The sequence below is a fragment of the Podarcis liolepis genome, assembly GCF_965112155.1.
Source record: "Podarcis liolepis genome assembly, chromosome: W".
Taxonomy (NCBI): domain Eukaryota; kingdom Metazoa; phylum Chordata; class Lepidosauria; order Squamata; family Lacertidae; genus Podarcis; species Podarcis liolepis.
The window spans coordinates 1,280,559-1,305,925 of record NC_139568.1 but is presented as its reverse complement, the minus strand read 5'-3'; the positions used below and the strand labels follow the sequence as shown (position 1 = coordinate 1,305,925).

General features: G+C 46.7%; 2 protein-coding genes across 2 annotated transcripts in view; both read left to right on the top strand.

Moving 5' to 3' along the window:
• The window catches only part of LOC310697804 (inositol polyphosphate 5-phosphatase OCRL-like), a gene marked incomplete at both ends in the record, with an annotated part of 34,303 nt that overhangs the window by 7,119 nt on the left and 1,817 nt on the right, over window positions 1–25,367 (top strand). The window contains 6 exons of the mRNA XM_083484435.1: window positions 1,479–1,627; window positions 2,337–2,457; window positions 2,565–2,707; window positions 15,452–15,505; window positions 22,795–22,904; window positions 24,368–24,660. Of these exons, the coding sequence (XP_083340561.1) occupies window positions 1,479–1,627; window positions 2,337–2,457; window positions 2,565–2,707; window positions 15,452–15,505; window positions 22,795–22,904; window positions 24,368–24,660 (870 nt within the window). The remainder of the gene's footprint in view (window positions 1–1,478; window positions 1,628–2,336; window positions 2,458–2,564; window positions 2,708–15,451; window positions 15,506–22,794; window positions 22,905–24,367; window positions 24,661–25,367) is intronic.
• On the top strand, window positions 12,138–14,916 carry LOC310697686 (uncharacterized protein). Its single transcript, XM_083484382.1, has 2 exons — window positions 12,138–13,496; window positions 14,398–14,916. The coding sequence occupies exons 1-2, from the start codon at window positions 12,627–12,629 to the stop codon at window positions 14,434–14,436; spliced, it is 909 nt and encodes a 302-aa protein (XP_083340508.1). The 5' UTR covers window positions 12,138–12,626; the 3' UTR covers window positions 14,437–14,916.

Here is a 25,367-nt window from a genome sequence, read left to right as displayed (position 1 = left end):
GAGGATGGAAAGGCAGGACACTACTAGCATCTCAGCAGACTAGGAAAAACAAACAAGCCTTGCAGAAGAATGATTGAGAGGACTTACTTACAAAGGCTCAACTATCAAGCAGGATCTGTTTTAGAGTCGAATTTGTACGTCGGATGAACTTGATCTCTCCCTCTGTGAAATCAGCAAAAGCTGTCTTTTGGGTACGCTGAATGTTTAGCTAAAGCCAAAAAGAAATCGCTAATCAGCAGAGAAGCAAAAGACCCCCTGTTGCCTGACAATGGAGTCTATTAACAGCCACTGTTGTGCTGGAAGACCAAGGTGAAGTACTAGTAGGTTAAAGGTAAAGGTAAAGGTAAAGGGACCCCTGGTTGGACAGTGTTCTCGAAGCTACAAACATGAGTCTGACCAAACTGCGGGGAGGCAGTGGAAGACAGGAGTGCCTGGCATGCTCTGGTCCAGAGGGTCATGAAGAGGCGGACATGACTAAACGACTAAACAACAACAACAACAAAGGGACCCCTGACCATTAGGTCCGACTCTGGGGTTGCGGCGCTCATCTCGCTTTATTGGCCAAGGGAGCCGGCGTACAGCTTCCGGGTCATGTGGCCAGCATGACTAAGCCTCTTCTGGCGAACCAGAGCAGCACACGGAAACGCCGTTAACCTTCCCGCCAGAGCGGCACCTATTGATCTATCTGCACTTGGACGTGCTTTCGAACTGCTAGGTTGGCATGAGCAGGGACTGAGCAACGGGAGCTCACCCCGTCGCTGGGATTCGAACCGCCGACCTTCTGATCGTCAAGCCCTAGGCTCTGTGGTTTAACCCACAGCGCCACCCATGTCCCACTGTTAGTAGTACCCAGTGGCCATTTGTTTTTCATGTCTGCTTTTATGATATGTTTATCAGTATGTGGTTAGCAGCTTTAGATGCTACTGTTTTACAGAGGCTGTTTAGCTTGCTCTTTTTACCCCTTTACTAGACAGGCTGTATTTCTGTGCTGTTTTCAGAGTCAGGAATGCCCATTCCTTCATGGCCAGCATGGAAACACAGAAGGCTAGCCATTTAGGAGGTTTGCAAAGAGGACAAGGGTGTTACGGGGTAATCTTCTAGCAAACAAGCTTGGCACAGCAGATCTGAGAGGTGGTTTTCTGCTCCCGGAAAGCCAGCCTGGAAACCAGGTTGCCAGGTGAAGGAAGAATGGAGAGATCAACCAACTCACTTGCCTTCAAAGAATTTCTGGTTGCCTGTGGCTACTGGGATAGTGCTTAGATATCAGGCTGGCTGACACAACTTTAAAAATACAAGGGAAAAGCTTTTTTTCTTTCATTAGCAAAGCTCCTTTGGGGCCCCGAATAGCTAAGCTGAGGAAGAAGTGGCTGGTATTACTTGTTTGTTCTTGGTCCTGATCTTGCCTGCCCTTGCACACTCCTGTTGTCTTTGCATATTTAACCAGCACGTCTGTTCCGATTGGAGTCCTATTCCTGCAGTTCCACATCCTTCTCTTTGGCACTTGGGCATTCGGTTCCAGGAGCTGGACCTGAGCACAGAGGCTTTCTTCTACTTGGACTCGACAAAGGAGCAAGAGTGGCTGACAGCTGTGGAAAAGGCTTTGCGTTCCAATTCCAAGTACAAGAAAGTAAGTCCAACCCCACCCATTTCTTCAGCAGCCAGACAGCTGTCAGGAGCTGGAGTGAGGAGGAGGAGGAGGTCAGCAAGAAAAAACACCTGGTGTCAGTGGTGTTTTATTCAAAAGAAGCCAACATTCTTTATTCAAAGAAACCCAAACCATGCAGGCCTAGTGATCACAGAAACCTTTCCCAACAGCTCTTGCCCCAGTGAGGTAGTTGTGAAGGCTGAAGGTTGCTACCCTCCCACCACTCTCTGAAGTCTCCTCCTCCCCCTGGTCCTTCCCAAGCAACCTGAGACTCTGACACCTTGCCTGTCTTTGCTCCATCCTCTTAATTTCTCTGTGTTCTGGGAGACCAGCAGGGAGGGGAGCTGATCGCAGCAGGATGGGGAGACCCCCTGGCTTCTTCAGCAGCCTGCCTGATCTCTGCCTCTTGACCCCCGCCTCCAGCCTCCACTTCTGCCTCGGATTCTGGGCTGCTGCTTGCCACAGAATCTTTCTGCCCTCCTGCCTCTTCAGTTTCCAACACCTCCTCTTGCTCACAGTCTGCTCCCTCTTCTCCCTCTGACGACCCCCCACCAGTTCCCTGGCTCTGAGCCTTCTTCCCTTGGGGGATCCCCAGTTGGTGCCACCTGCCACTCCAATCTGCATCCAGCCGGCCCAGGACAGCAAGCAATGAACAGAGCTGGTAGACATCCCAGTACCTTGCATCTTCTAGGTGCAGCTGGTCCGTCTAGTCGAAATGATGTTGCTCATCTTTGTCAGGAAGGACCAGCTCAGCCGCATCAAGGAAGTGATGAGGGAGACAGTGGGCACAGGCATCATGGGGAAGATGGGAAGTAGACCCTGAGAGCGGAATTCCCTACGTCTATCTTTCTGTCTGTCTATCTGTTTTTCTAATCTCTGCCAACCAGTTTCCCCCTCTTTCCTGCTTGCTCACTAACAGGCATCTTTGCTCCGCCCCTGCAGGGTAACAAGGGGTGTGTGGCCGTGAGGTTTGTCTGCAACAATACCAGCTTCTGCATGGTCAATTCCCACCTTGCTGCCCACGTGGAAGACTTTGAGCGCCGAAACCAGGATTACAAGGATGTAACTTGTTGGTCTCTGCTATCTGGAGAAGCAAACTGAGTCGTGTTTCTTTAACTTTCCTGCCTGTGTGTAGCTCAGGGTAGGCAGCATTTGTTGTTGTTTAGTCGTTTAGTCGTGTCCGCCTCTTCGTGACCCCCTGGATCAGAGCACGCCAGGCACTCCTGTCTTCCACTGCCTCCCGCAGTTTGGTCAAACTCATGCTGGTAGCTTCGAGAACACTGTCCCACCATCTCGTCCTCTGTCGTCCCCTTCTCCTTGCGCCCTCCATCTTTCCCAACATCAGAGTCTTTTCCAGGGAGTCTTCTCTTCTCATGAGGTGGCCAAAGTATTGGAGCCTCAGCTTCACGGTCTGTCTTTCCAGTGAGCACTCAGGGCTGATTTCCTTCAGAATGGATAGGTTTGATCTTCTTGCAGTCTATGGGACTCTCAAGAGTCTCCTCTGGCACCATAATTTAAAAGCCTCAATTCTTCGGTGATCAGCCTTCTTCTTTTTTTTTAAATAAAATATTTATTGAGATTTTACACAAAAGAAAAACAGTGTGATAAAAAATACAAAAAAAGATAGTTAAAAAAGTAGAAAAAAAGAAAAAAAAGAAAAAAAAGAAAAAATCTTAAAAAAGAAATAATCCATTTTTCAATATCTTTAGGTTCATTTGCTTATTTCCTTGACCTCCTCACACCTCCCCTTTTTGTATTCCCGTTTACAAAGTCCTTTCAGCAAACCCTTACCCTCTTTCATTTATCTTTACTCTATATTCTTAACCTATTATAACTGTAAATTTTCATCCATATAACTATCTATATTTACATATTCTTATTAGCCTTAATACCAAAACCACTTATTTTCAGTCCAACATCATTTTAACATTCATTAATTTTACAGTATTTCTGCAGATAGTCTTTGAATTTCTTCCAGTCTTCTTCCACCATTTCTTCTCCCTGGTCTCGGATTCTGCCAGTCATTTCTGCCAATTCCATATAGTCCATCACCTTCATCTGCCATTCTTCCAGAGTGGGTAAATCTTGTGTCTTCCAATACTTTGCAATAAGTAATCTTGCTGCTGTTGTAGCATACATAAAAAAAAGTTCTATCCTTCTTTGGCACCAATTGGCCGACAATGCGTAGAAGAAAGGCCTCTGGTTTCTTCAGGAAAGTATATTTAAATACCTTTTTCATTTCATTATAGATCATTTCCCAGAAAGCCTTAATCCTTGGGCACGTCCACCAAAGGTGAAAGAATGTACCTTCAGTTTCTTTACATTTCCAACATTTATTATCGGGCAAATGATAGATTGTTACAAGCTTGACTGGTGTCATGTACCACCTGTAAATCATTTTCATAATATTCTCTCTTAAGGCATTACATGCCGTAAATTTTATACCTGTGGTCCACAACTGTTCCCAGTCAGCAAACATGATGTTATGTCCAACGTCCTGTGCCCATTTAATCATAGCAGATTTAACTGTCTCATCCTGAGTGTTCCATTTTAACAGCAAGTTATACATTCTTGAATGTATCTTTGTTTTGGGATCTAACAATTCTGTTTCCAATTTTGATTTTTCCACCTGGAAGCCATTTTTTTAATCTAAATTGTAGGCCTCTCTTATTTGGTAATAGTGAAGCCAGTCTCACACTTTATCTTTTAGTTTCTCAAAACTCTGCAATTTCAGTTTATCTCCTTCCTGCTCCAAAATTTCCCAATATTTCGGGCCACTTGGCCTCCATATTGAGCTTTTTCTGGGCCTTTGCCTCCATCGGTGACAACCACCTTGGGGTTTTGTTTTCAAATAAGTCTTTATATCTTGTCCAGACGTTAAACAATGCTTTCCTGACAATATGGTTTTTAAATGCTTTATGTGCTTTAACCTTGTCGTACCACAAGTATGCATGCCACCCAAAAACATTGTTAAAACCTTCTAAATCCAAAAGGTCTGTGTTCTCAAGAAGCAGCCAATCCTTCAACCAGCAGAAAGCTGCTGATTCATAATAGAGTTTAAAATCTGGCAGGGCAAATCCACCTCTGTCATTTTCATCAGTTAATATTTTAAATTTTATCCTGGGCTTCTTGCCCTGCCAGACAAATCTAGAAATGTCTCTCTGCCACTTCTTGAAACAGTCCATTTTGTCTAAGATTTGTAGTGATTGAAACAAAAACAGCATTCTTGGCAATACATTCATCTTTATAGCAGCAATTCGACCCAACAAGGAAAGCTTCAGATTTGACCATATTTCTAAATCCTTTTTAACATCCGACCAGCATTTTTCATAATTATCTTTAAATAAATTCCCATTTTTGGCTGTCATATTAATCCCCAAGTATTTCACCTTCTTAACCACTGTTAAACCTGTCTCATTCTGAAACCTCTCTCTTTCAGTCATTGTTAAGTTTTTCTCAAGGACTTTAGTTTTTAACTTATTCAACTTAAATCCTGCCACATGGCCAAATTCTTGGATCAGTTATAATACTCTTAGTACTAGGTTCTGGCTCCTGTAATGTCAATACTAAGTCATCTGCAAAGGCTTTCAATTTATATTGTTTGGCTCCGACCTTTATACCCTTAATCAGATGGTCCCTTCTAATCATATTTAGCAGAACCTCCAGGACCGAAATAAAAAGTAATGGGGAAATTGGGCAGCCTTGTCGTGTCCCTTTCTCTATCTTAAATTCCTCTGTCACCACATTGTTAACTATTAATTTAGCCTTTTGTTCTGAATAAATTGCACTTATACCATTTTCAAACCCTTGACCGACCCCCATCCCCTGAAGGTTTTTCTTCATAAAACTCCAAGAAATATTATCAAAGGCTTTCTCGGCGTCCACAAAGATTAAAACTGCTTTAGTGTTAATGTCCTCTTGCAACTTCTCCAAAATGTTAATTATATTCCTTGTGTTGTCAGACAAGTGTCTGCCTGGGAGAAAGCCAGCTTGGTCCTTATGTATCTCTTCCCCTAGTACTTTTTTTAGCCTTTTAGCCAAAATGTCAGCAAATATTTTGTAATCCACATTTAACAGGGATATGGGTCGATAGTTCTTAAGTTGTGTCTTTTCGGACTTTTCAGTATAAGTGTAATATATGCTTCTTTCCACGACTCTGACGCTTTCCCCCCCTCCAAAATTTCATTGCAAACCTCCTTTACTGGTTGAATTATCCAGTCCTTCAAGGTTCTATAGTATTTTGAGGTTAAGCCATCCGGCCCTGGAGATTTTCCCAACTGCATATTCTGAATGGCACCTTCTACCTCCTGTTCCGTAATTTTGTAGTTCAACATTATTTTATTTTCTTGAGAAATCTTTTGCAATCCATTTGTTTTCAAAAACTGGTCTATGTCAGACTCTTTCTGGGGCCCTTGTGTATATAGTTGTTTAAAATACCTCTGGAAGCATTTTCTAATTTCCACTGGATTCTGAATGTTCTTTCCATCCACCTCTAAATTAGCAATAGTGTTTAACTTTTGTCTTTTTTTCATCTGCCAAGCTAGCAGTTTCCCACATTTATTTGCCGATTCAAAAGTCCTTTGTCTCATTTGTTTAATTTTCCATTCAGTTTCCTGATTCATCATCTTCATATATTGCACTTGATGTAGCTTTATTTCTCTCAGAATCTCTTGTGAATTGGGTTTCACTCTCAGTTTCTTCTCGCCCTCTTTAATTTTTTCCAATTTTTTTTCTTTTTTCTCATTTTGAGCTCTCTTCTTTAATGAGTTCTGTTGAATCAGAAACCCCCTCATAACTGCTTTACTTGCGTCCCAGATTACTCTTTTTTCCACGGTAGTGTTCAAATTTATCTCAAAATAGTCTCTCAAGGTTTTTTGGGCCTTCTTAATAGCCTCTTGATCTCTAAACAAGGTGTCATTCATCCTCCATCTGAAGGAACCGGTTGGTGTTAGTTTCACCTCCATTTTCACGGCATTATTATTTTTTTATTATTATTTTTATTATTTTTTCAAACATAATTTTTATTAATTTACACCAAAACAAAATAAAAATAAAAATAAAATACGGCATTATGGTCAGCGCACGTCTTAGGGCAGATCTCTACCTTTCAAATCTTAGGTGCCAGTCCTCTAGTTATCCAAATTTGGTCAATTCTTGTCCATGTCTTTTGGGCTTCAGACAAGAAGGTTCCCTCTCTACCCAAGGGATTCCTAATTCTCCAAATGTCAATCAAATCCATATTGTCAGTCAATTCAAAAAAAGTTTTTGGTAGTCTACCATCCTTAGTGACTACCTGTCTCTGCGACTTATCCATGTTTGTCAATACCACTCCATTCATATCTCCCATCAAAATAATGTTGTAGTCCATATAGTCCAACAAAGTCTCATGCAACTTCTTATAGAATTCAGATTTCCCCTCATTCGGTGCATATACTCCTACTATCACAAATTTTTCTCCTTGTGTTTGAATTTCAACTGCTATAAATCTTCCTTGATCATCTTTAAAAACAAATTTCGGTGATAGGCTCTCTTTTGCATAGATAACTACTCCCCGCTTTTTAACCTTGTCCGATGAAATAAATTCTTGGCCCAGTCTCTTATTGATCAATATTTTCCTGTGTAGCCTTATCACATGTGTTTCCTGTAGGCAAATTAAGTCCAATTGTTCCTTTTTCAATAAATAAAAAACTTTCTTCCTTTTCTCCGGGGAATTAAGTCCATGAATGTTCCAGCTTAATAGTTGCAGAGACATGGTATTTTAAAATTATTTTTCCTCCAACTGCTCCCAGTAACTCCTCTTGTTCTGACGGTGGTATCACTTTCTGTAGCTTGTCCAATCCCAAGGGTGGTGGTACTTTGTCTGATGTTCCTGGTCGTAAGGCCCTTGGATCTTCTTCCACTCCTTTTTGCAGGTCTTCTTCGTGATCTCTCAGAAATTTTTCTTTCTCCTCCACTGATCTTATTTTAAACTTTTTACCTTTAAAGGTAAAAGATAGGCCTTGGGGGAATTCCCACCTAAAGATGGTTCTATTACCTTTCAACAGTGTCACCAAATCTCCGTAGTTAGACCTAAGGTCCAGCAAGTGTTTCGGAATATCCTTAAATATCTCCACTCTTGATTCGTGTATTGTCAGAGTATTCTGGTAATGCAGGCTCAATATTTTATCTCTCTCCTCTTTTGATCGAAGGGTGATCAAAAGCATCAATTCTTCGGTGATCAGCCTTCTTTATGGCAGGCAGCATAGTGCTCTCCAAATGTTGATAGACCAAAATTCCCATAATTGCTAAGAACTGGCCTTGCTGACTGGGGCTCATGAGAGTTCCACTTCAGCAACACCAGGAGGGTGCAGTGTCGGCGATCCCTGTTGCTGCAGCTGCACCACTAAGGTTTCTACTAGTGCAGCCAGTAGAGAGCAACATAAACCGAGTGGCAGAGATGTACTAGATTAGATTATAGCAAATGTGGGCAACTTCTCCAGTGATCGGGGTGGGAGTTGCAGTTTGTTAAGGGCAGTAACGCAAAAGCAGAGCGGCCATTTTGCATGGAGAAGGTTCCAGGCTCAGTCACCAGTGTGTGCAGCTAGGGCTGGGCATGATCTCTGCCTGAAAGCTGCTGCCAGTCCATGTAGTCAGTCCTGAGCTTGATGGGTCAATGGTCTGCCTCAATATAAGGTAGCTTCCTATGTTCCTGTGTACTACAGCAGGGTTTGGAGGGCCACAAGCGCCCTGCCCATGAATTCAAGAACCAGGGGAAATTCTAAAAGTCTTTGCTGAAAGGACATCAAAGCAGAGGCCAGGTGAACCTCTTTGGGAGATTATTCTGAAAGGTCGGGTGCCATGACTGAAAAGGCCCTGCCATACTTGAAAGAGCAGGAGTTCCCTGGGAAAGAGCTGCCCCTGCTAAAGATTCTAGTCCAGGGGTCAGCAACCTGCGGCTCCGGAGCCGCATGCGGCTCTTTAACACCTTTGCTGCAGCTCCGGGGCGGAGGCAAGGGGAGGAGGCGCATTTTCTGGGCGGAAACACGCAAAAAGCCGCTTATGAGTGGATCACTCCCTTATCTACTGGGGGCGCCTTGATCACGCCGAAAACCTCTCCGTTTGGATTGCTTGCTGCCTATCCAAGTCGATTCGCTGCTGGGAGCCCAGCGCGCTACGCAAGCTCATCGCCGCATTTTACCTTTCCTGGGGAGGACTCGGCGCGTCTGGCGGATCAGGTTGTGGGCGGATCAAGTCGTGGTGGCGTGGAATTTGTGCTTTGTGACTGTTTGAAGTGGTTTTTTTTTCTTGGGAGGCTGGGCGGCGCGAAGAGAGGGAGGCTTGTGGTAGCGTCGGGGCTTGTCTCTAGCAAAGTAAGTCCTCTCTATTTGGTCACATGCGCAGCATTCTCCTTGTGGGGGTGAGGTGGCTTCGGCGCTCCAACGTTTGCTTTGCAGGCTGCTTTTAAAAGCGTCGGAAGCAGCTGTGCTGTTGCTGGGTAACCGGATCGTCCCAGCAGCCATCTTATCTGCCCACGTGGTCTTCTGAGGCGGCCGCCATCTTACTATAGGCAATTCCACGTGGGAGTTAGTTGCCTGAAGCCCCTTTTTAGTTGCTTGAAGCCCCTTTTTAAACCTAAGCAGGGGAAAGTTTGGTGAATAGCTAACGCTTTCCTTGGGGAACGTTATGCAACAGCTTATTGCTGGTCTTTGTCGTCCTGCCTTTGTAAGCAGGCTGCATTGAAAGGGGGCATATACGCTGGTCACTGTTTTGAAGGGGAGTGAAGAACACACACTCAAAAAAAGGTAACTTGTTAATTTAATGTTTATTTCTATGAGGAGGAGTAATTCTGAGGGGTCAAACAAAGAAATAATAAAAAGTGTCAAAAAAGGTATTTTTATAATGACGAGGATGACATTGGGCCCTCATTATTAATTATTATTTACATCAGGCACTGATTATGATTTATGGTACACTGGGGCCCTGATTATTTTTCTATGGCATTTTGGGGCATTGATTATTGGGTGTAATGGGTATGAGTTACTCGTGCGTAAACTGCCGCCTCTCTAGGCTTAATTGCCTTGTTAAACCGTTCTGACTGCACAGCCCATCTCCGCGTAGCTGTCTCAGTCGCTAGCAGAATCTGTCTGTGGGCGTTTCTTAAACCTCTTCCAGCATAGAAGCTGTCTGACTCCCAGTCGCCTCCTCCTCTCACTGCGCGGGAGTCTTCTGCGCAGGGTGGGCATCGGTAGTGGAGGACCTGTGCTCTCCTCACTGATGTCCAGAGAAGAATCCCGGAGCTCTCTCTCCGCTTCCCCCATCTGCCCCCCTTTATCCCTGGTGTTGCGCTGATTTCCTTCCCCCTCTACCGAGCTGCTTCTCCCCCTGGTGCTGGGTCCTTCGCCAGCAGAATCTGGGAGCCTCCCCTTCGCCTCTCGCTCTGATGTCAGTTCCCTGACATCGGGCATAGCAAATTTTGCTATGGAGCCCTCTGATTTCTAATTACGTCCCTGTTTTGGACCCCCGGTAGGCCAGCCATGGATAAAGGCAAGAAAAGAAAAATTTCTGAAGAAAACAGAATGTTTAATGATACATGGACAGAATCATTTGCATTCTCTACTGACAAGACTGGTTTACCAGTATGCTTAATATGTGGTGAGAAATTTGCAAACAACAAAAAGTCAAATATTGCAAGACATTTCCAGAATAAACACACAGCCTTTGCTGAAAAATATCCAGATGGAGATGAGAGACGAAAAGCCGTTGCAGAACTTATGAGGAAGGTTGATAGGAGCAAAAATAATTTCAAGAATTGGGTGAAGTCTGCAAATTACACAACATATGCTAGTTTTGTAGCCGCTCAGGAAATAGTCAAGCACGGGAAGCCGTTCACAGATGGAGAGTATATAAAAGAAGCATTCATTAAGATTTCGGAACATCTATACATGGACTTCAAAAACAAGAATGAAATTGTGCAGAAAATCAAAGACATGCCTCTGTCTGCGAAGACTGTTAAAGACAGAACCCTAAAAATGGCAGAAAACATTAGCAAACAGCAAATTCAAGACATTAATTCAGCTGTGGCGTACTCCATCGCCTGTGATGAGTCCAAAGATAAAGGTGATATTGAACAAATAGCGCTGTTCTGCCGATATGTGAACTCTTTTGGGCCACAGGAAGAACTGATTGAGCTGATACCACTAAAAGACCAAACAAGGGGTGAGGATATCTGTAAGGCTGTCCTGGACTTTTTAAGTGCTAAAAAAATAAACACCAACCACCTGGTCTCAGTGGCTACTGATGGGGCACCGAGCATGAGAGGAGCACAGAAGGGCTTTGTGGCTCTACTGCAGAAGGCACTGGGTAGAACGCTGCTGTCATTTCATTGCATCCTGCACCAAGAGGCATTGTGTGCTCAAACATTTCCCCCCGAATGCACAAAAGTGATGGATGTGGTCATTCAGATTGTTAATAAGATAATGGCAAAGGGTTTAAACCACCGCCAGTTTCGTTTGCTATTGGATGAGGTGGAAAGCACATATTCGGACCTCCTGCTCCACAACAAGGTCCAGTGGTTGTCCAGAGGCGAGGTGCTAAAACGCTTTGTCACATGTTTGGAAGAAGTAAAAACCTTCCTGGCCAGCAAAGAGCTTACCTTTGCTGAGCTGGAACAGCCAGACTGGCTGGAAAAATTACATTTTATGGTAGACATGACAGCCCATCTAAACACGCTAAATACAACCCTTCAGGGGAAAGGAGGCACAGCCCTGCACATGCTGGAGGAGGTTTTGGCATTTGAGCGCAGGTTGACAGTGTTTGTCAAAGATTTCCAGAGAGGTACACTGTCTCACTTTCCCTCTTTGAGAGAGTTCAAACAAAGTCATGATACGATAAATTTGGAATATTTCAAGTCTGCAATCACCGCAATGCAAAGCTCGTTTGGGAAACGATTCTGTGGGTTCAGAGAGGAAAAAAACACATTATCCTTCCCTGTCACTCCCCTGGCGATCGATCCATCCCTATTGAATATGACTGCATTTCCAGGTGTAAGTCAACCTGATCTTGAGCTGGAACTGGCCGATATAGCCGACAAATATATATGGGTGTCCAAGTTCAAATGCTTGACCGCTACTCTTGAGGATGTTGCCCGTCAGAAGGCCATTCTGGCTCAGAATCATAAATGGAGTGATATTGAAAACCTTCCCAAACAGGACAAACTTGTATTCGAAACATGGAATGCCATCCCCAACACTTATATAAACATGAAAAAGTATGCATTTGGAGTCCTGTCGATCTTCGGTTCCACATATGTATGTGAGCAGGTCTTCTCCAACATGAACAATATTAAAAACAAACATCGATCACGCCTCACAGATGACAGCTTGCAAGCCTGTGTGAAAATGAAGGTGACGTCTTACAGCCCTGATGTGCAGACACTGAGCACTGAGGTTCAGGAGCAAAAGTCCCATTAATCTGGTTACCTGGTTGTAAATTAAATATTTTAATTAGCTGTTATGTACTGAGTTGAATAGGATCCAAACTGCAGCAGTCTGATTGGTCCTAGAACAATAGGATCCAAAATGCAGCAGTCTGATTGGTCCTAGAACAATAGGATTCAGAATGCAGCAGTCTGATTGGTCCTAGAACAATGCAGCAGTATGATTGGTTGGCAGGAACCACCCAATCCTGCTCCAGGTAGAAGTGAATCCACAACCTGATTGGCTTACAGTAGAATTCCGGAATTAGCCAATCATGTACAGCCCATTGTGTAAATAATGTATATAAAGCAGATACTGTGAGGGGACTTTCATTCATTCCTCCTCACCACTATGAGCTGAATAAAGAGCATGAAATCACTTTGCGACTCTGAGTATATTTCACTGGCGACGAGGATGGGATCCCGCTGAGCTGACTGCCACACACAGCACCGCAGCACCGCCACCTGCCGCACCACTGCCTCGCACCGTGTATCCAGGCTTCAGCTCCGGGACACAAGGAACTCAGAATGGCAACCGACAGCAGCTTCTCGCCGTTCAACCCAGCATCTGGAGACTGGGAAGCGTACGCCTCCCGTTTCACCTTCCTCCTAGAAGCCAAAGGGGTCACCGATGAAGAAGACGCCAAGAAGAGGGCGATATTCTTCAGCATCTGCGGAGAGGAGACATTTGAAATCGCCCGGGCTCTCCTTGCACCTGAAGACGTCGCTACTGTTCCATACAAAACAATAATGGAACAGCTGAAGGGGCACTTTTCGCCGCAGCCCTCAGTGGTGGCTCGTCGAAATGCCTTCTACGCAAAGTGGCAAGCCCCTGGGGAAACCATAACTGGGTTTGTGACCTCTCTCCGCCAAGCTGCCCAGTTCTGCAACTTCTCAGAGCTGGAGAACATGCTTCGTGACCGCCTCGTCGGTGGCCTGAAGGATGAGAAGCTGCAACGACGCCTCTACGCCAAGAAGGACCTAACGTTCCAGGTCGCTCTGGAGGAGGCCCTGGCAACGGAAGCTGCCAAGAGGTCGACGCAAGAGGCACGGCTGAGCCTGCCACCCCAACCGAGGGTCCACCATGAAGACCTCACCGACGACTCAGGATCTGACAGGGAGGAGGTGCACCGAGTACAGCAGCGCACTCAAGCAGCCCACATACCACACCTGCCTCGACGAGAAGGAGGGAACTGCGCAAGCTGCGGGGAAAGTCACGAGAGGAGGACCTGCCGTTTCCGCAACGCAGAGTGCAGGCAGTGCAGAAAATTGGGACACATCGCCCGGGTGTGTCAGGCTCGGCCCACCCGACGCCAGGCATCAGATGACCAATCCAAGAGCCCCAGGTCCTGGGGTCCAACACACCAAGGCAACTCGACGGAGCTCACGGACTGCCAGGTATACCAATTGCCCCACCCCAACGTAGAGAAAATTTATGTAGAGGTACAGATAGAGGGGGCCCCATGCTGCATGGAGCTTGACACGGGTTCAACTCTATCCATAATCTCGGCAAGGACCTTAAGGAAACTGTGTCCTACTGGGGGTCCCAAACTCAGGCCGGCCCCATTCACCCTCCCGGACTTCCAGAAACGTAAGGTCCCCACAATGGGGGTGGGGACCTTCAGGGTGCAATACCGAGGGCGGACGCGGCAACTGGACTTGCTTGTGGTCAAGGGCCCCTACATTAGCTTACTGGGATTGGCATGGTTTGGACCACTGGGGCTAGCTGTCACCGGGGTGAACCACACTACCTTACAAGTGGACGTGGACGCCATCTGCAAGGAATTTCCAGGGGTTTTCGATGGGAAATTGGGACAGTATACGGGCCCCCCCATTGCTCTACAGCTTGACCCCGCAGTACGACCGGTCAGGCTCAAGGCCCGCCGGGTCCCGTTCGCCCTGAAACCCCGCATAGACGAGGAATTGGACCGGCTTGTGGAGCAAGGAGTGCTGGAGCCGGTGCCTAATGCCCCCTGGGAAACCCCAATCGTCACACCCGTCAAGCCTAATGGTTCGGTCCGCATCTGCGCAGACTACAAATGTACCATAAACAAGGCCCTCACGGCCCATGCATACCCAGTGCCAGTGGTCAGCCATGTCCTTGCCACCCTGGCTGGGTTGAAAATTTTTGGCAAGCTGGACTTGACCCAAGCATATCAACAGCTGCCAGTAGATGAGGCCACAGCAGAGGCACAGACGATTGTGACGCACAGAGGAGCGTTCAGGGTAAAGCGGCTGCAATTCGGTGTCAGTGTGGCACCAGGCATATTCCAGAATCTAATGGACTCGCTCCTTAAAGGGATTCCTGGCGTCACCCCCTTCTTCGATGATGTGTTGATTGCCGGGCCCACACCAGAGGAGTTTGAGGACCGCCTCCGCACCGTTCTGCACCGTTTCCAGACGGCGGGTCTCAAGGTGAAGCGGGAAAAATGTCTACTAGGAGTGCCTCAGGTGGACTTTCTGGGATTTATGGTGGACGCAGAAGGGGTCCACCCGACTGGGGACAAGGTACGGACCATTTGTGATGCCCCAGCGCCCAAGAGCAAGACTGAACTTCAGGCCTTCTTGGGACTATTGAACTTTTACCATTCCTTCCTTCCCCACAAGGCAGCGGTAGCAGAGCCCCTACACAGACTCCTGGACAAGCGGGCCCCTTGGGTATGGGGCCAGCGCCAGGAGGCTGCATTCCAGGCAGTCAAGGACTTGCTTGTCTCAAACTCAGTCTTGGCACACTTCGACAAGAGGCTGCCGGTGGTGCTAGCATGCGACGCCTCACCCTATGGCATTGGCGCTGTCCTGGGACACCAACTCCCGGATGGAAGAGAGGTGGCATACTTTTCCCAGACACTCAACGCAACCGAGCGGAACTACTCGCAAATAATTAATTTGTCCTTTTTTCTTGAGATTGACAGCTGACTGCACGATCCTGTATATATAGCATTAAGGCAAGAAACAATATATGCAGTGTTATATTTGTTTTAAATGTTGCAATGTTTTTGCGGCTCCCAGTTGTTGTTTTTCTTCGGAAACGGGTCCAAGTGGCTCTTTTTGTCTTAAAGGTTGCAGACCCCCGTTCTAGTCAGTGGAGAGGCAGTGCAAACATAAGTGGGCCTTCTTCTGGTACCCTTTTCCCAAACCTTGAAACACTTGAAAGGCCAAATGGGATGCTCTGAATTGGGCCTGGAAGCAGTTCAAGAGCCAGTCTAGTTCACAGAGCACTAGCCTAATATGATCATACTGCCCAATCCTAGTTATCAGTCTTACTACATATTGCAGGAAGTGGCAGCAGGCTGCCCCCCGACCCCCGACCCCGTGAGCTAGCCTGTAGCTGTGGTTGCTTTGCTTTTTTCCAGCATTGTCATCTGATCACTAAAAATGAGCTTCATAGACTTCTGACCTATGACCAGGTGAGAGACATCTTTGTGTTATATGTGGTGGTTTAGGATATTGCCCTGTTTATTTCCTTTGTCTGGGGGAGGAAAATAGCGCCGAGGTAAGACGCGCCTACCGGGGCTCCTCGGATTTCTTTTAATCTTCCTTTAATCCTTTATATATTTTATCTTAACTGACCCAGTCAGCCTTTGAAGCATTTTATAATTGCTGCAACTATATGCCATGGCAACCTTCTGAGAGATTTGGCCCTGCTCCAGATTGCTGCAGACTGCTCCTTGTTTCTCTCTTATCAGCGGGCCGGCCTCGGCTGCTAAAAGAGAAGAGAACGCCATTATCTTAATTGGAGAGAGGGCTTAAGAGGAAGACGCCGTGTGGTGTTTAAATCCTGAATAAGTTATCGTTTGTGCCCAGGCTGCTGTCATAGAGGGCTGAGAGAGGCCAGTGGAGCCAGGACACTTGGCACCCTACCCCCTAGACATTTTGAGGCTGTTACATTTCAATACTTCCTCTTGTGAGAAGTTGCAAACTGGGTCCAAGATGCCCATGGAAGACTGAGGTTGTAAGTGGACTCACCTGGTTAACCAAGATCAACACAGGTTCGGTGCTCCTTGGTTTGATTCCAAATGTAAGCAAGCTAGGCTCTCTCTCTGTTGTATTTACAACAGATATAAATCTTCTGGAGCTGAAACTCTTTCCCCAGAGTACTTGCAGGCCAAAATTGCTTACAAACAGGCACAGAAGTCAGCCAAGCATGAATGGCACCTAAGACGTTGGCAAGCGCTGATTGCTGCCTCTAAACTTCGCAGCTCTCGTGGTTTCTGGAATTTAATCAACAAAAGATCGAGGAAATACCCACTGACGGTTATACCAGCCCCGGCATGGGAACAATTTCTAAGAAAATATTTCTCCCAGACAGCTATCTCTAACATTCATCCTGACACTCTTTCATGTCACTTGCCCATATGGCCAGATACTGACCCGGAGGAAATAGTAGATTTAATTGCTAAATTGAAAACTGATAAAGCCCCAGGGCCCGATCTGATCCCGGCGGAAGCTATTAAACAACACCCAGTATGGTGGGCCAAAATCCTTGCAAAAATCTTTGATGCAATTAATGCCACGGGCCAGATACCTAGATCATGGAAGGAGTCCATCATAATTCCTATATATAAAAAGGGACCACCAGAGGACCCAGGAAACTATCGTAACATCAGTTTACTATCAATCATCGGGAAAATCTATACTCGCTTCCTGCTAACCAGACTAACCCAATGGGCCAAAGATTCCAATCTGATAGGCCATGAACAGGTCGGGTTTAGACCAAATCGTGCTTCTATTGACCATGCACTAATTTTATATCATTTGGCGCGGAAGTATTCTTTCCCCCCTCATGGTCTTCTATGTGCTGCTTTTATAGACCTGAAGGCGGCTTTTGACAGTATCTCTAGAGAGCTGCTATGGGAAAAATTGGCAAAGTGGGGCATAGAGAAAAGGCTGTTGTGGCTTATGATCAAATTACATGAAGGGACGGCCGCTAGGGTGAGGTTAACACCCGAGGGCGATCTCACAAACTCTGTACCAATAAATAAGGGGGTACGACAAGGGTGCATCCTTGCCCCCTATCTCTTTAATCTTTATATTAGTGACATGAGAACTCCCCTAGTTGAGGCCCAAACCACCATTCATGCACCCAGGCTTGCAGACGATCGCTGCCCCTTATTATTGTACGCTGACGATGCGGTGATCCTCTCATATTCAAGAATTGGTTTGAGGAGGGCCCTTAAGATCTTCGCGTTATATTGCCAATCAAATTTACTTACCATTAACCATTCCAAATCTAAAGTTCTAATTTTTTCCAGGAGTCGTAAAATGTATAGATGGGAACTCGAGGGGAAGCCAATTGAACAAGTCTACAAATTTCAATATCTAGGAATTTACTTCCAGCATAATATGGGATGTGGGAGTCATAGCCACGGTAAAGGCTTGTAATATTGCAGGGTGCCCCCTGACCTCGGCTGACCAGCACTCTGAGCTTTACAATGCATTGGAATATATTGACCTTATAAGGAATTATGTTCCCCCCCCCTCTGTGCAGTGTAACCTTATATGGTTTGGGGGTGGGTTAAAGCCATGACCGGGTGAGGTAACGTGAGAGATTGGAATGCAGCCATGCGGCTGGGGAGAACAAAGAGTAATAAAAGGACTGGAGGGAGAGGAGAAGTCTGAAATGAGCTGCCCTCTGTCCGTGGAAATATTGCTGGCTTCTGTGTCTTTATTTTATGCTAAAAAGCACCATTTGTAACGGCTGGCTCCGACAATGGGATGGCAAGCGCATATCACATACTTACAAAATAAGGGCAAAGCCCTTATCTATGCTCTATTACGCTTTTTCTTTACAGAGGGGGCTATGCATGTTCCATCTGCCTTAAAAGTTTATAGTGCAAAAGTGGTTGCAACTATGGCCTATGCGGTCCCTCTATGGGGCGCTTTTGTAAACCTCATGCCTCTGGTGACATTGCAATTTTTTTTTCTCAGACGCCTTTTGAAACTACCCTCCTGTGTAAGCAACTCTGCTATTCGTTTAGAACTTAAGACCCCATCCTTAGAGATCCTGATGTGGAGACATGCCTTTAATTACTGGCTGTCTCTCTGGCATAAATTGCCCAATTACCATCTTATTCAGTGCCTTTGGAGAGATGAATTCACCAGCCCATGGGCAACAAAAATCCATTCCAAACTGTTGACTTACGGAATCTCTCCTTCCAATATACTAAACTTAGATCTAATTACAGCAAAAAAAGTCATCAAACAAAGATTGGAGGAGGTTGACTTGCAACAAAATTGAAATATACTCAGAGTCGCAAAGTGATTTCATGCTCTTTATTCAGCTCATAGTGGTGAGGAGGAATGAATGCAAATCCCCTCAAAGTATCTGCTTTATATACATTATTTACACAATGGGCTGCACATGATTGGTTAATTCTGGAATTCTACTGTAAGCCATTCAGGTTGTGGATTCACTTATATCTGGAGCATGATTGGGTGGTTCCTGCCAACCAATCATACTGCTGCATTGCTCTCGGACCAATCAGACTGCTGCATTCTGAATCCTATTGTTCTAGGACCAATCAGACTGCTGCAATTTGGATCCTATTGTTCTAGGACCAATCAGACTGCTGCAATTTGGATCCTATTCAACTCAGTACATAACAAAAATCTTACTACAGGTGGTGGTACATGTTCCCCGATAAACCTGGGCATTACATTTATGTCCCAGATACCTCGATATCTGTCTACCTTATCGGTTGCGTCACATAGATTCGCTTTTGTTAGAGCCAGATTTAATGTGTTCCCCTCAAATGTGCTGAACAATAGATTTTCTAACGGTAAAACCTCTGTTTATGCGCATGTGACAACAAATCAATAGAATCCCTTTATCATATCTTGTTTAATTGTCCTTTCTATATTGTTCCCCGATCAAGGATTCTGAGTTCAATCATTTTGGAAACTGTTGCTAAACCACCTGATTTACATCTAGCCTATCTATTCCAAGATATTGACTCTTATAGAACATTACAGGTTGCAAGATTCCGGAATTCTGTGCTTTCATATAAAAGACTTCATGGAATGCTGCATGACTATTAAAATCTAGTAAATTCTATCCACCATCTTTATATTCAAGGCCACAATATGGTACATCTAGAGACCGTATGTAATGTGAAGGAGATTATGCGTTGAAATATTTTAGTTGATATTTTAAAATGTAAGACGCTATTTTATTTACTGATTGGTTTTACCTGGTGGGCTTATAGCCGAATAAAGTATTATCTATCTATCTATCTATCTATCTATCTATCTATCTATCTATCTATCTTCCTTTGTCTGGGATACCCCAGCCTAGGCTAGAGAAACCACTTTCAGGCAGTTAGGAGCAAAGAACATAGGATGACTGCGACTTCTACAAATGCTTTTTAAGGTTGCAGGTTTGTGCAACCTGAATTAGAAGCAAGTCCCAATTAAGTTGGAGGGTTGCCTTGGAATAAGTAGGACTGCTCTGCAATTTCCCAGTTACAGGGCTTTCCTAGCTCAGCACACGCTCCAGATGTTGTTGGACTCCCATCAGCCCCAGCATAGCTGCTGTCCAGCAATATCTAAAGGTCTAAGGTTTCCTGCTCTAGGTTTTGCATCGATCTGGAAAATCTGCGTTGCTCACATGTTCTTATCAGCAGAGACTTCCATTAAGTCCAATTAAATTGCTGGTGCTTTTTGTTTTACATTTTTCTCTCCAAGGTTTGTGTGTTCATCATGTTGATGACCTTTCTCCCACTTGGCATAAGGATCATTGGTATTTTGTGTTGAAACAGAGGCCTGATTGCTGCACCTTACGGTGGATTTAAACTCTGTGAGCGTAGTCATGCCTTAGCCCTTTGAGAAGGATGCTGCAAGGAAGGCAAGGGGGGGCAGCCTCAGACTTCCAACATACGCAAAACCATCATAAAACATTAAAAACTTCCCTAAAGGCTGTATAGTTACTTATCTCCTTGACATCTGACGGGAGGGTGTCCCACAGGGCAGGTGCCACTACTCAGAAGGCCCTCTGCCTGGTTCCCTGTAACTTCGCTTCTCACAGTGAGGAAACCGCCAGAAGGCCCACGGTGCTGGACCCTGATGCCTGGGCTGAACAATGGGGATGGAGACACTCTTTCAGGGCTGAGGCCATTTAGGGCTTTAAAGGTTGGCACCAACACTCAGAATTGTGCTCAGAAACGTCCTGGGAGCCAACGTAGGATGCAAGAGGATGGTTTTGCAGTTGCTCATAGTGTCAGGGTGTATTCTGGTGGTTGTTAACAGTTTGTATGGATTATTGGTAAATAATAATAATAATAATAATAATAATAATAATAATAATAATAATAATAATTTATTATTTATACCCCGCCCATCTGGCTGGGTCTCCCCAACCACTCTGGGCGGCTTCCATAAAAACCAAAAATACAGTAAAATATCACGTGTTAAAAACTTCCCTGAACAGGGCTGCCTTAAGATGTCTTCTGAATGTCAGGTAGTTGTTTATCGCTTTGACATCTGCTGGAAGGGCGTTCCACAGGGCGGGCGCCACCACCGAGAAGGCCCTCTGCCTGGTTCCCTGTAGCTTTGCTTCTTGCAATGAGGGAACCGCCAGAAGGCCAACACTTTGAATTGTGCTCGGAAACGTACTGGGAGCCAATGCAGGTCTTTCAAGACCGGTGTTATATGGTCTCGGCGGCCGCTCCCAGTCACCAGTCTAGCTGCCGCATTCTGGATTAGTTGTAGTTTCCGAGTCACCTTCAAAGGTAGCCCCACGTAGAGTGCATTGCAGTAGTCCAAGCGGGAGATAACCAGAGCATGCACCACTCTGGCGAGACAGTCCGCAGGCAGATAGGGTCTCAGCCTACGTACCAGATGGAGCTGGTAAACAGCTGCCCTGGACACAGATTTGACCTGTGCCTCCATGGACAGCTGTGAGTCCAAAATGACTCCCAGGCTGCGCACCTGGTCCTTCAGGGGCACAGTTACCCCATTCAAGACCAGGGAATCCTCCACACCTGCCCGCCTCCTGTCCCCCCAAAACAGTACTTCTGTCTTGTCAGGATTCAACCTCAATCTGTTAGCCGCCATCCATCTTCCAACTGCCTCCAGACACTCATGCAGGACCTTCACCGCCTTCACTGGTTCTGATTTAAAAGAGAGGTAGAGCTGGGTATCATCCGCATACTGATGAACACCCAGCCCAAACCTCCTGATGATCTCTCCCAGTGGCTGCATGTAAATGTTGAAAAGAATGGGGGAGAGAACAGAACCCTGAGGCACCCCACAAGTGAGAGCCCAGGGGTCTGAACACTCATCCCCCACCACCACTTTCTGGACACGGCCCAGGAGGAAGGAGCGAAACCACTGTATGACAGTGCCCCCAGCTCCCAGCCCCTCAAGACGGTCCAGAAGGATGCTATGGTCGATGGTATCAAACGCCGCTGAGAGATCCAGCAGAACTAGGAAACAGCTCTCACCTTTGTCCCTAGCCCGCCGGAGATCATCAACCAGTGCGACCAAGGCAGTTTCAGTCCCATGATGAGGCCTGAATCCCGACTGGAAGGGATCCAAATGGTCCGCTTCTTCCAGGCGTGCCTGGAGTTGTTTGGCAACCGCTCGCTCAATCACCTTGCCCAGGAATGGAAGATTTGAGACTGGGCGATAGTTGGCCATCGTGGCCGCATCTAAAGATGTTTTTTTAAGAAGCGGTTTAATAACCGCCTCTTTCAGCGGGTCTGGGAAGGCTCCCTCACGGAGGGAAGCATTCACCACCCCACGAAGCCCCATCGCCCAGCCCTTCCCGGCTAGCTTTTATAAGCCAGGATGGGCAAGGATCCAGGAGACAGGTGGTTGGTTTCACTCGTCTAAGCAGCCTGTCCACATCCTCGGAGGTAACAGATTGGAATTGATCCCACTCAACTTGACTAGACAGAACTCTAGCACTCTACATATAACAATGCATATTGTAGGTATGGCTAACCTGTGGTCTGCCAGATGTTACTGAGCTGCAGTTCCTGTTGGCTCCAGCCATCATGGCCAGTAATCAGGGATGATGGGAATTGGAGTTCTGCAGCATTGTGAGGGCCACGTGTCTGCTGCTCCTGAGTTAGAGGATTTTCCTGTTGTGTGATGCAGCAAAGTAATTTAAGATGACATGGGGCAAAAATGCAAAAGCATCCTGTACCTTTAATAAGTGTGTATAAGATAGGATTTCAGCAGGTATACCCCTTTTTTTGCACTTGGCTAACCTACTAGTAGGGACGCGGGTGGCGCTGTGGGTTAAACCAGAGAGCCTAGGGTTTGACGATCAGAAGGTCGGCGGTTCGAATCCCCGCGACGGGGTGAGGTTCCCTTGCTCGGTCCCTGCTCCTGCCAACCTAGCAGTTCGAAAGCACGTCCAAGTGCAAGTAGATAAATATGTACCGCTCCGGCGGGAAGGTAAACGCTGTTTCTGTGTGCTGCTCTGGTTCACCAGAAGCGGCTTAGTCATGCTGGCCACATGACCCAGAAGCTGTATGCCGGCTCCCTTGGCCAATAACGCGAGATGAGCGCCGCAACCCCAGAGTCGGTCACGACTGGACCTAATGGTCAGGGGTCCCTTTACCTTTAACTTTAACCTACTAGTACTTCACCTTGGTCTTCCAGCACAACAGTGGCTGTTAATAGACTCCATTGTCAGGCAACAGGGGGTCTTTTGCTTCTCTGCTGATAAGCGATTTCTTTTTGGCTTTAGCTAAACATTCAGCGTACCCAAAAGACAGCTTTTGCTGATTTCACAGAGGGAGAGATCAAGTTCATCCCGACGTACAAATTTGACTCTAAAACAGATCGGTGGGACTCCAGGTAAGCGCCTGCTTGATAGTTGAGCCTTTGTAAGTAAGTCCTCTCAATCATTCTTCTGCAAGGCTTGTTTGTTTTTCCTAGTCTGCCGAGATGCTAGTAGTGTCCTGCCTTTCCATCCTCCTGAGCAGGCTAGTAAAACATATATTTTAAACATGGCTTTGTGCTAAGCAAGCTGTTGGAGGAGGGCTAGAGTTGAGGGCTGGACGGACTTCCTTTCCTCTGCAGCCAGAATGGACACCAAGCCACGGAGGAAGAGAGAGATCCAGCTCTCCTTCACCTGCTCAATTTGCTTGCATGGAATTCCTGGTTGCCAAAGGCTGCTAGGCGAGTTGTGAAATGCAAGGCTGTGGTATGTTGTCTTCCTCAAGCCATCCCTGCTCTGGAAATGTTTTGGCTCCTTTCCCCCACATTTGTCCTGATAACCAGCATCCTCTGTTTTGTGGTGTGTATAAGCGGTGTTGCAGTTCCTTGAAAGGTGCAGCAGGCTGAATGAGAATCCTCTTTGTGTCAAGGAAGTCTGGGAATGAGACTTGGTGCTCTCTCAAGATGAGTCTGCCAGGGCATAAGAGCATGAGAGCAGCCCTGCTGGATCAGGCCATTGGTCCATCTGGCCCAGCATCCTGTTCTCACATTGGCCAATGAGATGCCTCTCGGGGAGCCCACAAACAGGACCTGAGTGCAACAGCACGCTCCCCCTCCTCCAAGCCATACTGCTTCTCTTGGTGGAGTATGTTCTGTGGCCATTATGGCTAGTAGCCACTGAGCCTCACCATCCAGGATTTGGCATATTCTTGTGGTTCTTGACAACTGTCAGAAGCCACCTAGGCCTGCTAGTTTCATTGCTCTTGCTGTGGTAATGGGGAAATCAAAAGGACAGGCGGAACATGTAGTGACGAAGCCGGAAAACGGCAGGCTCCTTTGGGCAGCATTTCAGGTGCCAGAAAGGGTCTTTTGGATCACTGAAAAAATAGTGTCTGAACAAGAATAACGGGGCCCCTTGCTTTGGGGAAGGATCATCATTTGGTGGTGTGCCATATGCTTTGTATGCAGAGTCTCAAGTTGAAACTCTATGGCGCCTCCACCTGAAAAAGGATTGGGCCACAGAGAGCTGCTGCCAGCCAGAGGAGACTTAATTAATGAATTGTGGGGTTGGAAGGGATCACGAGGGTCATCTAGTCCAACCCCCTGCAATGTAGGAATCCAAACTGGGGGAGGTCAGAAATTCATTCTGACTTGGTTGAAGGCAGCTTTGGATTTCCTAACAACTCTCTCCATGAGGCAAAATGCCTGCACACCTGCAAGGTCCGCCCCTTCAGAAGTTGGACTCCCAAGCCCCATCATCTCCAGCTGTTGACCGTGGTCAAGATCACAGGCCATGTGTGGAGCCAAAGTTTGACTGTGTGAGCCTTGTGTGTTGCCTCAGCCAGTCCAACAGTCCTGGTGTCTCTCCTGTCTCCTTGCAGTGGGAAGTGCCGTGTGCCAGCATGGTGTGAGCCAATCCTCTGGAGAGGAGGCAGCGTGAATCAGCTCAGCTACCGAAGCCACATGGAATGGAAAAGGAGCGACCACAAGCCCGTCAGCTCCCTCTTCCTCACAGGGGTAACACCTGCCCTGGCCAGGGCTATCGTCTATTCAGGGTTTTTAGTTGCCTGCTATGTGGCACCTCCTCGAATCTGGGCAGGCCCTGACCAACAACCAGGCCCCTTTCCACAGAGCTCCTCCTTGGCCAATGACTTCCGGTGCAAGGAGTGGGCAGGTTTTGGCTCTGTTAAATCCCTAGGCTTCCATTCTCCACTGTTCTGAGTACACGCTGCTCCTGCAGGCATGGCAGACCACATGGGCTGAACTGTATACCTTAACCATTGGCTCCATTCATGCAATGGAGCTTCTGTGGTACTTGGCATGGAGCATTTGGCTTCAGCCCATTGGCTCTGGAAGTCACAGCCGCTGCCATCCTGGGGAAGCTCTCAGAGTTACAGTACTTGCCTCTTTCAGGGCAATAGGATCCTCTCCAACCCCTTAAAGAGGGTTTGCTGCAAAAAGACCAGGGGGGAAAGAAGCCCTTGGCCCATCTAGCTCGGTCTTGATTTCTGGGGGATCTCTCCCAGCCCTACCTGGAGATGCTGGGGATAGAACCTGGGACCTTTGCAGGCAAGGCAGATGCCCTTCCACTGAGCGGCAGCCTCTTCCTCTTCCTCGCAGGCAAAGACTCCAGGGGTAGCCAGCATGGTGCCCTCCAGATGCTGGACTACAACTCCCATCATCCCCAGCCAACATGGCCAGTGGCAAGTGCAGCAATATCTGGAGAGCCCCACGTGGCCTGTTGCATGTGCAGTCCCCTAAACGAGAGCCCGGGGCCAAGGACAAACTTCCCCCTGGAGCATGTTTCCTTGCCTCTGCTGAAGGCAAGCACTCTCTTTCCTCCCCCCCCCCTTTTGCTCTGCAGTTTCCATTTGAGAATGT

Excerpts from the sequence above, each read along its gene's own strand:
- LOC310697686 (XM_083484382.1), top strand. The coding sequence starts at position 12,627 with ATGGCAACCGACAGCAGCTTCTCGCCGTTCAACCCAGCATCTGGAGAC. Across the intron at positions 13,497-14,397 it reads CGGAGCTCACGGACTGCCAG|GGATTCCTGGCGTCACCCCC; the intron begins GTATACCAATTG and ends CGCTCCTTAAAG.